Source organism: Sinocyclocheilus rhinocerous, unplaced genomic scaffold (assembly GCF_001515625.1).
Source record: "Sinocyclocheilus rhinocerous isolate Xijiao unplaced genomic scaffold, SAMN03320098_v1.1 scaffold61, whole genome shotgun sequence".
Classification (NCBI taxonomy): domain Eukaryota; kingdom Metazoa; phylum Chordata; class Actinopteri; order Cypriniformes; family Cyprinidae; genus Sinocyclocheilus; species Sinocyclocheilus rhinocerous.
The window spans coordinates 818332-832376 of record NW_015640445.1 but is presented as its reverse complement, the minus strand read 5'-3'; the positions used below and the strand labels follow the sequence as shown (position 1 = coordinate 832376).

At 37.8% G+C, this 14045-nt stretch overlaps 2 protein-coding genes across 6 annotated transcripts in view; one reads left to right on the top strand and one right to left on the bottom strand.

Annotated features, from left to right (window-relative positions):
* The window catches only part of LOC107752749 (interphotoreceptor matrix proteoglycan 1-like), a 24562-nt gene extending 18095 nt beyond the window's left edge, over positions 1-6467 (top strand). For 3 of the 5 annotated variants that reach the window (XM_016568786.1, XM_016568787.1, XM_016568784.1), the window contains 4 exons: positions 596-781; positions 914-1097; positions 2955-3038; positions 5843-6467. In XM_016568786.1, the coding sequence (XP_016424272.1) occupies positions 596-781; positions 914-1097; positions 2955-3038; positions 5843-5923 (535 nt within the window). In that variant the 3' untranslated portion in view covers positions 5924-6467. The remainder of the gene's footprint in view (positions 1-595; positions 782-913; positions 1098-2954; positions 3039-5842) is intronic. The other 2 variants (XM_016568788.1, XM_016568789.1) reach the window with 2 other exon arrangements.
* Positions 6468-7515: 1048 nt separating this feature from the next.
* Positions 7516-14045, bottom strand: part of LOC107752750 (unconventional myosin-VI-like) — a 57190-nt gene continuing 50660 nt past the window's right edge. Inside the window, exons 29-32 of the mRNA XM_016568790.1 lie at positions 12652-12755; positions 11223-11354; positions 8429-8647; positions 7516-8218 (exon numbers count right to left, since the gene is read on the bottom strand). Of these exons, the coding sequence (XP_016424276.1) occupies positions 8019-8218; positions 8429-8647; positions 11223-11354; positions 12652-12755 (655 nt within the window). The 3' untranslated portion in view covers positions 7516-8018. The remainder of the gene's footprint in view (positions 8219-8428; positions 8648-11222; positions 11355-12651; positions 12756-14045) is intronic.

Below are 14045 nucleotides of genomic sequence, written 5' to 3'. Positions count from 1 at the left end.
AAACAAACCTGTGTGTGTGTGTGTGTGTGTGTGTGTGTGTGTGTGTGTGATCTCAGGCTCTTTTTTTCCCTGACTTAATTCCTCAAGTTCTCACCGAGATTGAACACTTTTGAATACTTTAAAGGGGTCATATGATGCTATTTTAAAGATCATTATTTTGTGTATTTGGTGTAACAGAATATATTGACATGCTTTAATGTTCAAAAAACACATTATTTTTCAAATACTGTACATTATTGTAGTCCCTCTATGCCCCGCCTCTCTCAAACTCTTCGTTTTCTACAAAGCCCCTCCTTCCAACAAGCACAGTCTGCTCTGATTGGCCAGCTGACCCAGTGCACTGTGATTGGCCGAACAATTAATTAATTTATTTTTTTAATCAAACATGTGGCTACTATTAATTGAAAATTGTGTTGACCTGAGGGGCAAACCATACTAAGCAGCCAAACCTTGACCCCTTGTTATGTGACTGAGAAAATGATCAAAAAGTGAAGAACAAAAATTCTAGACAGGCGGGTCATATGGATTGGAATCTTACACATTTCTATCCATTCCACATTTTTTTCTAACATGTTTTTTTCTCAACCAATTTTAGATGCCCTGTAGGTCAATTCTGGCACTACCATGGAGAACGCTGCAACGAATTGGTGTCTGTGCCAGTTGACCCTCTCCTTTTCGTAGCCTGCCTGGTGGGAAGCCTCTCTCTGGTTTGTGCTGTGATAGGCATCTTGATTTTCATTAACAAGAAATGTATACGGACCAGAAAGACCATGAGACTTGTGTAAGCAGGGTTTTCTTTGTCCCCTTTTCTGTTCATTTAGACATTTGATTTTTCTTCACAGAATTGGATTGGCAGTGGTGACCCTTTTATTAATCATGCTGGTGTTAAGACCTGATCTCCTCTGTATTGTAGGCGTTCACAACCTGCATTCCCCTTTGGTAATACTATGAGAGTAAATCCAGTTTTTGAGAATGACGATGGGGTCTTAACACATGTGTCAAGCATGCTCTGTCCCATGAGCTCTGACTCAGCCTCCTCACAACACTCAGGCCAAGGCACATTTCGATCACTTGAAAGTTTACAGCTTAGTATTGAGGTAAAGTGTACTGCCAAGATGGTATTCTTCATGATTTCATATTTAAATCAATGTCATAACCGCTACTAACATCCATAATCAACACGTTTCTCATTAAACCATATACATGTCCTTTGTTAGAGATTTTGTGGAGAGGATGGACTAACTTTTCCTAATATGAGTAACTTTGCATTGACAACAGTCACATTTACAGTAGGCTTTGTTCAGACTGCATATCTGACTATATAATCAATTTAGTTTTTTGGTGTCAGAACAGCAAAAACACATGAAATTCCATTTATGATTTGAAATCTGGTGAAAATCTGATTTTTTTTTTGCATTTGGTTTCCTATCTGGGTTCTAGAAGGTCTAATGTACAGTAATGCCTAGAATAAGTTACCTGTTAACGATCCTATTTCACTCAGTGGGATTTTTATTTAGTCAGAATACACAGCTGCTTTTGAATGGCCCTCAGTGAATATTTTAGGATTTGAAAACCAAACCAAATTGGTGTGCAGTCAGTGTGAACAAAGTCTACAATATGCTGAACAGCTGAAATATCACCATCATCACAATACCAATTCAAACGTTTGGGGTTAAGATTTTTAAAATGTTTTTGAAAGAAGTTTCTAATGCTAACCAAGGCTGCATAAAAAATTTTTTTGTTTATTTTAATACAATTAAAAAATATATTTTCTACATATTTTAAACCGTGATTTAAGTCCAAACAAAACAATTATTTTTGTGAAAACAATGAAAAATTTCTTATTAGGATTTTATGATATAAATATAAATGTTCAAAAGAACAGCATTTACTTGAATTAGAAATCGTTTTTTGACATTCTAAATGTCACTTTTGATCAATTCAACACACCCCTGTTGAATAAAAAGTATTAATTTCTTTCAAAATTTTTCTGAACCCAAACTTTTGAACATTAGTATGTATATTCCTTTTTATTAAAAATGTATGAAGCAACATATTTTGTTCTGAATATCTCTGTAATAATCTCATTAATAACCAGTTAAAGGGACATTTACCCAAAGTGTGCAGCAAAAGGTTGTGGAGAGATTACAGTGATATAGATTGATATAGATGCACATTCTTTACAGCATATTCATTCTAGGATTCTTATTAGCTACACAATGAGAATATGTGTTGCAGAATATATTATGTGCAATCTAAAAAAAATTATGAATAAATCAAATCAAACCACCTCAAAATCATACTTTAGACATTGCACTAGATTACCTCAAGGAATAGGAAAACGATGCACTCCAAAATAACTTTGACAATAGACTATATTAATGCAAAGGGCAGTACTGTACATAATAACTTCAGCAAAAAATATGTTGCTTTTTGTGAATCAGCTGTTTCTTGAGTGTTTCTTTGTCTAGAAGACACTAAAGACTAAAGAGAACACATCAGCAAAATCCATGCATCAGTATCCTCACCGGTTTAAACACAATATAACATATTCACTATAAAATAGATTCAAAACAAAAATGCATTTTCTTCTATAAACAAGTTACAGACACAATGTATTCAAACAAACAAACAAAATTAAGCCAACCATTATTCTGAAACCTTCAAGGATGCAACATTAAGAAATTATTTTCCTAAGAGGATATAGAAACAACTGACAGCATGCATGGGTTTTGCATCTCATTTAGACTAGTGCATCTGTAGTTGTCTAATCTAATGATATTATGAATAATAATCAGCCTTTTTTTTCCAGCAACAGATGTTTTGCTCTTCAAAATATTGACAGTCTGGATTATCATAGAGTGCCAAAAATGTACCTTGCTTCTTTGCTTGGCAAAGACCTTGTCTCCACTTAAAACTGTTCGGGATTGATGGTGGTGTCATTCCATTCCCAGATCCCCAGACAACTCTACACCAGAAGATCAGAAAAGTTAATGTCAGAAATGGTTGACGTCCATCAGTGTATACCACATAACGAGGTAAGCTGGTGTGAAAACAACCAATTTGATGTTAACAGTGACTGTAAATAATCACGACAGCCTGATTTATCATGTCAAGATGATAAATCTTTCCCATCAAAATGTCCACCATCATATATAAGAGCAGGGGTGTCCAAACTCGGTCCTGGAGGGCCGGTGTCCTGAAGAGTTTAGTTCCAACCCCAATTAAACACACCTGAACCAGCTAATCAAGCTCTTACTAGGCATACTAGAAACTTAAAGGCAGGTGTGTTGAGGCAAGTTGGAGCTAAACTCTGCAGGACACCGGCCCTCCAGGACCGAGTTTGGAGACCCCTGTATAAGAGGAAATAATGTTTTGGGAATGTTGCGTCCTTCCCACCACTGCTTAAAATCGGAAAATTACACTTTTCTTGCACAATCTCAAAATGCAGATAAATATTTATGTATTTATAAATAGTTAGTAATTATACAAATATCTTGGCATGTAATGCAAAATCAGAAGCAGCATTATTTGGTCTAGCAGGCTTAAATATTTGGCATTGTTTATAGGCAGGAAGGATGAGAGTTGACTGGAGATGTTTATTCATTGAAGTGTGACTTAATATAATACACTGATTATTCCTGAAAGTAATCCTCTTTTATGTTGGTCCTCCAGTGGAATAGGTAAATTAGCGAAGTATGAAGGATGTGTAAACAATAGAATATTAAACAAGGTATGAGCTTGACAATTAAAATATGAAGGCAATGGCTGTGTTTCAAAATCAATGCGCTGACTCACTAGTGACCCGAGTAATGTGTTTCCGGTGTTCTGACGATTTGTGCTACCCTGTCAGATTTTGCTACCTCCCATTAAAACAGATGGTAGCATAATTCGATAGTGAAAAGTGCTACCTATCAGATTTTGCTTCCAGCGTGATATTAATAAGGTGTGAGGCTTTATTAACATGTACACCTACCCCAACCCTAAACCTACCCTTACAGTAGGATAAATACAGTGTTGGTAGCATAATCTGATAGGTAAATTAGCATTATTTGTCAGAACACCGGCCCAGTAATGAAGTTCACAGAGGATTCTGACAGTATGTTTGATGAGCTCAGTTATCGATAGTATATTCAGCATAAAAGTAACAAATACGTGTTTAAATTATGCATTTCATATTGATATACCTGTAACAAGCAATTCCATGTTCATATTTGACGTATCCTTGACGCTCGCGTCTCGCTTGTTTTCTGTTGAAGCCGAACCCGCAATGCACTATGGGAGAACATGCTGTACGCTGTGGGCTTTCCTGCAGAGTTTAAATCGAACGCATTTTTAAATTATAACGTGTACCACAAAATAATGGCAAGAGGACGCTTCTTCCTACTGAGTTGTCGCCGTGGAATGAACGCAAGCGCAAACACAGCACGTGTAATTAGATTTACGACTGTTGTGTTCTATTAATACCTTCTTTGAAAGGTTAATGAAATTCCACTTTGAATTGAATCCTCCACTGAATAAACTGAATCTGTCAGAGTGTTTACTGAATCAACATAGCCTAGTACTTAACTAAGATATTACTAGCCTACTCATTAATGACTTTCACGAAAAGTTTTTTTGTACTTTAGGTTCGTGGGACATAAACGAGTATTATTAAAGATACATAGCCGATTTGCAACCGATGTTATTTAGGCCTTATAGCTATTATAATATTGTGTTATGTTATTTATATATGTTTTTAATAGTTTTGCTTACGAAATCGCCAAATACAAATGGTTATTTTGTGATTTTATTTGTTCTACTTGTTAATTTTCTGTAAAATATCTTGACACTTGGCAGCCCGATCGAAGAGGCCTAATCTGATACTCCTGTTCATTCTTCAGACTGTAAATTAAACCAAACAAATGCTATCATACCCAGCCTTTTATTTCATACATAAGAGCAATAAATTATTCATAATTTATTGATTCTAATTCCTTTCATCTGGTTCCTTTCTAAAATTATTTACACATGACATTGAAGTAAACAAATTAAATATTTCATTTTTAGTAAATGTTCTAATTGATTAAAGTTATTTTAAAATGGATTATTTTAATTGACATTTTCTGATTTAATTATTCGCTTTTAATTAATCTCACAAACTCCATGCCGTTCTTTTATAATCCCCAGTTTGGGAAACCTTGATGTAATGTAATGTTTAATGCACTTCTTCTTGTTAATAACAATGAATGAAATATATTTTCTTTCTCTTTGTATTTTTTATATCAGCCTGGTACAAGATTTAACTATTTAAATCAATGTGATAAACGAGTTAGGTCAAAAGTAATCAAAAAGTAGCCTAGTCGGATTATATTACCTAAAATGTGAAATGTAATGGTTTACGTTACTAACATTTTTTGTCATGTAATTTGTAATCAGTAACGGATTACAGTTCGTAAGTAATCTACCCAAGCTCTGTGATGCCCAAAATGTTATCTAGGTTGACAGCTTGCTAGGTTTGCAGAGAATCATTTAGAATGTACCTAATATGGACATATTAGCAATGCTGGTTAGTTGCTTAATTTGCCTTTGAAGAGATAGTTCATCCAAAAACGAAAAATATCTCTTTAATTTACTCACCTTCAGGCTATCCAAGATACAGGTGAGTTTTTTCTTCAGTAGAACAGTAAAGATTTTTAGCTGAAACCATAGTCCTTATAGACTATTTATATTTATTTTTTATTCTTGTTATTATATAGTCACATGAGGGTGTGTTGTACGGTAATTATTCATTACTCAGCTGTTGATGATTTTGTGCATATTGTATTTAATTTTCTTAAACGACCATGTTTTTTTTCTACAGACGTGTCGGAGGTCCAGCAGATCCTCTTGCTGTTTTTTGAGGAGTCCTGATAGTGACAGCTTTGAAGTGACTGTTTTATGATGTCCAGACAGTTTTTTTTAAAGCTAAGCGTGGCACCAAAGCTCTTCAGTGCTATTCGCGTAACTCAGCTCTGCTGGTTTCTTGTAGACATTTGGTGAGTGTATAAAACAACCGCTATGGATCAGCAAAACTCTTGGACAACTGAAGGAATACCTCCAGGAACGAGGACTTATGATTTAGATCTGCCTTGAACTTATTTTTAATTGTACCTGCGAAAAATTGTAAACTGTATATGAGACATGTTGGATGCTTTGAACCCTTCTCAAAGGTTTGTTTGCTCCCTCACAATGAGGTATTTATTTACAAATTGATACATTGTAAATTGAGAAAATAGATTCTAGTCGTCTCTTCTAGTCTATCCACACTGTCCCAAACAAAGAAAATGAATGTAAAGTATTTCTGTAACTCCTAAGGGGAACAAAAAACGACAAAAATATAGACATGTGGTCATGGTTTCTTTGTTTGTACATTAAACAGAAAAGGTATTTCTGAATGTGTCTTTCAACTGCAGATAAAGTAAATCCTTATAGTCATGTCCGTTTAAATTTTCATGTGCAATGATGAATCGTTCACGATAATAGTCAGGGTCCCTGAGTAAAGCTAAAACTCTTTATGACTACAAAGGCAAAGATCTAAACATAACCCAGATTTCATATGGAATGTGTTTATTTTGGTCTAGCAAAGTGATCAGAGCAACAGTGGCCAGTCAAAAATAAGAAAATCAGAGTATATTTAACCCAGACACATTAAAGATAAACTGACAGACAAGAAACAAATAATTAACAAATTATACTATGCATAAACTGATAGTTTAAGATGACACCATTTCATTTGGAAAGGGCTTAATGGAGAAAAACATTAGCATATGAATAAACAAAGTCTGGATAATGACAGCAAATTGATCAAATGCAGTGCCAAGTTTGCCAAATGTTAAGAATGTCATTGCTGTTTCCATTACTTCTGTTCTTCAGGCAGTTATTATAACCAAATGAGATAAGAAAGGGCCAGAGAAGCGCATAACGAGACACTCCAGAGCACAAGCTCATTTAAACGTAATATTTTCTTGAGTTGGTACATAAATAAATGAGAGAAATCTACCACACACGCCGACAGAATTCACAGCAAATCATTAACAAAGGTGCCATTATCACTTCACTGAACAGAAATGAATATGCCCTTTAGCATATCCCCATGATTTAAGTACAAAATTGCTGCGCAAAACCATGCACGACAGCAGTGACTATCCTTTTTTATGAACTAAAGCTGCTTTTAAGTGCATCTATAAAATTCTTTATCAAATATACGTAAAGGTAATTTCAGATGGAAATTTCTTGGAAACCACCACATTTACAAAGGTGAGACAAAATATTACAACCTAATGTATTCCAGTGCATGATCCTCATTAGCCTTTACCATCATCATCGGATTAGATTAAGGATACTTTGACTAGTTATTCAATGTATTCAAATATGAAATGTTTCTCCACAATAATGACCATTTAAGTCTTATAAGAGAATTTTATTTTGAAAGTTGAAGTGTGTCATTTCTGCACCACTAGCTGATGGAACTGCAAAAAAAAAAAAAAAAAGAAATTTTTTTGTTAAATAAACAGATAGCCCAGCCAATGTTGCTCGGGCTGGTCAGGATGCTTAAATGAACATTGAGAATTTTAAAACACCATTTTTAGGAGAATGTCTTACGCTATCGCGTTTTAACATGCAACAAATAACACACCTCACCTTTACCAGTAATGTGACTGAAAGAGTTTTACTGAAATATGTCATTTTAGAAAGATTACACCTAGTGTATTATAGATTCATGAGTGTGATATTTCAATAACATCCCTTTGAAATATGAATTAGGTCTGAAAATCTTAAGGCATCTCTGAGCAACAGGTTCAAGCAAGGCTCAGATTTGTGTGAAGACTGATTTCTAAGTTCACAGCAAAATGAAGAACAAACTACAAACAAAAAGTAAATTAGACAGAAATTGCTTCCACTAGAGTTGTACAGCCCTTTGTTTTAGCTACACCACTTTACCGTCTACATCTACATGTGCATAGATAATGTAAACCAAGAGGAGGAACGGTGGATGTTCACTTGAGAAGGTTCTGGAGCATGGCGGTCGCGTAGGTGGGTCGGGCCTGCTTGCTTTCAATGGCGTTCCTCAGGTACTGGATTCCGCCACAGCGCTCCCAGATCTCCTCAAACTGGCGCGGGAGGATCTCTGCTCCACGTTTTCGCGTGAGCCCGGTCTCCTCCAGACTCAGCTCACACATCTCCATGTCGTCCTTACCTGGGTACAGCAAAGGATAACAGGCATCACGCTATGCCCGAGTACACACCTCACATCCGCAGATAAGACTCGTCTTTTCCAGTAAGGGTTTCAACTGCTTTATCTTTCAAATCCTGCTTCTATTCTGAAGAATTCATTGTTCACAGTAGGGGGAAATTATTGTTTTATCTTATCAAAACATTAGGATGTGCTGAAGAAAGCCTTTGGTACCTGCTACCAAGAGGATTGGCTGCTTGTCTGGATGAAGCTCCATCTGCCTGGCAATCCAGGGCCCATCAAAGTGAGCGTACCACCAGCCTTTTTTCTTGTTCTGAGGGTCTTTGTACTGGTCCGCAGGGCGTATGAAGGGAATGCGGAAGTAACGTTGCTGTCGGTTCATTGCAATCTCTTGCTGCCGGGCTGGGACGGGTGGAGCGGGGTTCTGTTGGGCTGAAGAAATATAAGAGAAAATTACAACAGTAACAAAACTTTCTAAAAAAAAATCTGATAGTGGCCATTCGAAATTGCTGCCATGCCTCTAGGGCCCTAAAGTGTTCCGAGTACATTTTTTTGTGGTTGTTCTGGGAGGTCCACCTAGAGTTCTGCACGGGATGGATTTCTATAGAATTCTGTCTCTTTTCCACCCACTCCGGGAAATAATTTGTCCCACCCGTGACTTTCACATTTTGTCCCACTCACAAAAACCAGCAGGTAGAGGTCTACTTGAATTTTCAGTCCCTCTCCTGTAAGATTCTGTTCCGCTACGGTGCCATTGTTTATTTTTTCCTATTATCCCCCCCACACACACACTCATTTCCCTCCCACACTTAGCAATTCAAAATTTGCACCGTGCCGCACTCGGTAATACAGAGTGCAGACCTCTAGGTCCAACTCAAATGCTCACCCCCAAGTTTTTATTACCCCTTGCCCACCACAAAGTTTTGGTTCTTGTGCCAGAGCTTGGTTGGACCAATCTGGGAGTCTGTCATGAACTGGACAGACATCAGAAAAACTGAACGGTTCCGAAAAATGAAAGGTTGTTCAGTGCAACATAACCGGTTACATGGCTTTAGTACATCATCCAAATGAACCAGCCAAATCAGCACTATATCTCCAAGTAGATGATTTTCCTTTCAAGTTCTCCATTGAAGACCAAGTTGCATATCATATTGCAGCCTCTATAACTTGTGTCATTCCATTTCAGGTCCTTCTCATTTAATGTGTCCCTATTATGGATTTTTGAGGGCAACGTAGCTGTATGTGAATGTAAAGAGCCTGCAAAGTTGTACAGCTGAAAGTGCATCATAAATAAAGTTACTGTCTCTCAAAAGAAAGAGTCGACTCTCAATCGCTTAAATGAGTCATTTAAAACTCGAATGCCATTTTCATGAAGTTCACAAGTTACCACATTTGCATAATGCATCCTGCATAATGCATATTTCGCATCCTGCGAAAACTTGAACCCCGGTTTATTTTCACTTTCAAAGGATGAGGCTGTGAGGAATCAGTGGTTAAATTCATCTTTACTACGATACCACAGCAGTATAATCCCAAACTTTTACTGTGTTCCCATCCGTGAGTTCAATGCGATATTCGTAAACCGGTTGTCCTTGAAAGGTGGACCAGTTTACTCCTCCAAATCACAAACTGTAAGTATGATTAATAATTGTTTCTTTAATTTTCTTTGGAGTGTGCAAAATATGTAGTTTTAGGTGTTGTGTATAGAATGTCTGTCGTTCTTATTACTTGGAGTCATGATAAAGGATGGAGCAACACGTTGGTTTACAAAGTGCAGCGATTTATTAGTACTTCATGTCTGTTTGGCTAACGCATATACCATTATTGTTTGTGTCTTTACTACATTCCGTTTCCGCCAGGCGCTGTACGCAGTAGACCAATCACACCAGACTGGGTCATCAGACCAATCAGAGCGGAGTAGCCTCACGCAAAGGAGGGGCTTGGATAGATGAATCTTCAAACTAAGAGTTTGAGAGTCATTGAGAAATAAGGTAAATTTAAATGCATATTATAAAAAAACTAAAGTGTTTTTGACCTTGCATGCATGTAAACATGTTGTAGGGAACTCCCAAAACCAAATTATGAACCTTTCAAATAGGGGCACTTTAAGATAGGTCTCTTCAGATCTCTCCTCAACACACTTTATGATTTGAGGTATCATTCATGTCTGTTCCCCAAATGGTACGAGTTAAAACACCAAAGTAGCATTTGTTCAAACCAAATTCTTTACATCAAACCATCTATTTATACTTTATGCTCACAAAAATATATTAACCAGACATAAATGACATCATAAAAGGAAGTACGCATTTTAAATCCGTCATCCCTAAAGATCAAACCGCTTCAGAGGTCGGCATAATGTCAAGAAAGTTCTCAGAGAAGTTCTCAGCACTTCAATATTGACTTTGCAAAGCCAGAAGCCTGATTTCATCTCTCAGAGAGAAGCAGCGTAAGCCCCATGCACCTGATACAAACACTCCACTGTTTGAAGGTAAGACAAATCTGAGGATTTCACAACAAGAGAGCCGGAGAGTTTGAAGAGGACCTGCAGTTCACGGAACTCGAAATCTCCTGTTTGTTCTGCACGTGCAAACACTTAAAAAGCACTAAAGTCTTCCAGCAACCAAACACTGTGACGTGCCTTTCAAGTGGGAAAATCAGCGAGAGGTTTGATTTCCTTGAAACAGCAGCGAGTGCCTTTAGATGTACTTTTAGCTGTCTGCATTATGTGCATGACAATGCTAACGCTAATCACAAAATGTGCCGCAAGGTTCTTGAAAAGAACAACAAACAAAAAGGCCACATTCAACCTTGAGAAACTGCTGCGACACACACATTCGCATAAAAATGAACTTCAGATGAGTATCTTTCCAGAATAAATATTATGCTGAATCACCTTTTGCAATTACAAAGGAAATCATCAGCTACACACGACTTGTGACAATTTGTATTCTGTTGTTCCGCCACCGTGCAGGCTATTCTCTTGGGGAAACAGGTCATATCTTACCATAGTCAGTGACCGATTTGGGAGCCCTCATCTCTGTGTCTGTATTTCGCTTCTTGTTCTTTGATTTCCAGGCGTGGTACACCTTCAGGCGACGATGAAATTCTTCTCGGCATGCTGCCAGCATCTCTATATCTACAAGGGTGAGAGATTGTCATGTATAACGAGCAGTTTCACATGACCTTTCATTTTAAGTGTTCAGGCTCATGCTGAACATGAACAACTTTTAGAAAGTGTGTCTACGTTCAATTAAATGAAGACCATAAGTTTCCTAGCTTAAATGGTTACCAATACGCTAAACCTAAATTTTATACATCTGTATGACTTTCTTTCTTGAATGGAATTCAAAATACTGTAGGATGTTTATCAGAATGTCTTATAGCTCAGGGGTGTCCAAACATGTTTCTGGAGGGCCATAGCTCCAACCTAATTAAACACACCGGAAACCAAAGTAACCAATGTCTTCAGGCTCACTAAAAACTTCCAAGCAAGTGTGTTGGAGCAAAACTGCAGGATGTTGGCCCTCCAAGAGCAGGACTGGTCACCCCTGTCATAGCTGCTGTTTTCCATACAATAAAAGTGAATATTTATAGGGAATGTCAAGCTCTAAAAAAAGCACCATAATAAAAGAGGTCCGCATGGCTTGTGCACTACATTCACTATGGTTATTATTCAAGTCTTCTAAAGGTATATGATAGCTTTGAAAAATGCCCTCAGGCAAATCCTCAAATCTGTTTAGTGAATGTGCATATTCAAGCTTTGAATATTCATGACCACAAAGGAGAGCTACGGCAGAGGGGTTTTCAATGAATAACAACAAAATAATTTCTGAAAACTTAAAATATAGTCCACAAGAACTTTTATGGTGGTCCTTATGGCCCAAAATCACTGGATTGTTTTGTGGAAAGGAGCAGCTAGAACATTTTGCCAAGCACCTGATTTTATGTTTCACAGAAGAAAGAAAACCATATGGGTTTGAACTGACAAATTAATGAACTGATAATTATGACATAATTTTCATTTTAGAGTGAACTATTCCTTTGAGTCAAGAGAAAACTGAAAATTAAACCAACATGACAGAACAAAAATTCAGCGAAGCACAAAATGGATTGAAGTCTTTGTGATTAATGGTTCAACTACCATAAAAAACGAACAAATCTGCAAATAAAAAGACAGCATATATAATGCATTAACTTGCAAAATAAATATTGGATTGAGAGCAAGCTACAAATTCAGTCACTCCGAAAAAGCTCGCTGTCGCAATCTCCATCATGCTAGTTTTCCATCTTCAAAATATTACATGCTAGTCCCTCCATCTCCAAAAATATCACATGTCAGTCTCCAATCTCCAAAATGACATGCTTTTTGACATGAACAGCTTCAGGTGAGCAGGAAGTTCTGCGATCAGATCAAGGGGACTGATTGCTCTTACCACAGGAGGTGTTGATGGCGTCTCGCAGCTCAGCATACTTCCACTTGCTCAGGTCATACTTCTTCACCCCAGCTGCCACCTTGTTGGCCTGCACCTGCGCACCCCTGAAATTGCACAGAGGAGGAGCAATTTTGAGTTTTTCTTAGCTTCATATTTCTTTATAAGCAAAGGTTCTGATCTATCTCCTAAGATCCTGTTACCAGCTGCTAAACGTTCCCTAGGCCACAGCACAATCAGATGATTAATTGGCCTTCTGCTTATGTGCAGATACATTCTCTCTGAAACTTGTAATGACATGGAAATAGTACGGATCATGCCAAATTAACACCTCACTGAGCAAATTAGATGCAGTCTTGGCAACACTGAGCCGCAGCAGTGAGGGTGGTTAATGGCGGCTAACAAAGGTTAATGGTGAGCGAAGGAGAGGCCGCACGTGAGCTCTGCGAGGGTTTTTGCGATCTTGACTCCCACGGTGCAGGGATCACTAAGCCAATCAGCGCAAGGATTGCCTTCTTTACTAAAGATGCACAAGGTCTGTGAGGAGTCTGTGGGGCGATGGCAAAGCCATCACCACCCTGATTCTTATCGTACTGGCACCACTAAATACAACCATTTCAGTACTTGGGTACTATGTGATCACAACTTTTAGCATGTGGGTTTTTGAAATGGCTTCAGGTGGTCCTCGGTGGCTGAAGAAATAAAGCAAACTGTGACTGCAATCTACATCTGGTGATAACCAGTGCCAAATCGCCATAGCCGATATATCGGTCGACCACTAAATGTAATTACAGAAATTAATCACAGGTGTAATTACATGCATGTATTTTTTTTTTAATTACATGCATGTATTTTTAATGTAATTACAGAAATTACATGCATGTCATTTTTCAAATATCGGCATCGGCCGATAAGTTTTTCTGTTTGGCCGATGCGTTCGTGGCGGGACTTTTATTTTGACGGCGCTGAGAACGGCAGCGCCTGAACACACAGTGCTCACATTATCCCTCTTGTTCGCTGTCGTCTAGGGATGCACCGATACCGATACTGGTATGTAAGTAATTAATATAATGTTAAACATTCAATATTCACGCCTGTATAGCGGATGTGCCCGAGCTGATGAGCAGAGCGCGCTGAGTGGATTGAACGCGCGGCAGCACAGATGCGCGAGCTTGTTGAGTGAATATCTCACAGACATCACTGGAAAGTTTGTAGTTCGGTCGGATATGTCAAAAGCAAGTAAGTAAAACAATGCACAAGTTACTAAAGTTATTTGACGGTAAGAAGAGAGAGAGAAAGAGAGAGAGAGAGAGAGAGACAGGGTCACATCACAGAGTGAGCTGTCTTAACCGTGGCTTGTGTACTGCAAACACATACCAGCTTCATCACTGTGTCTG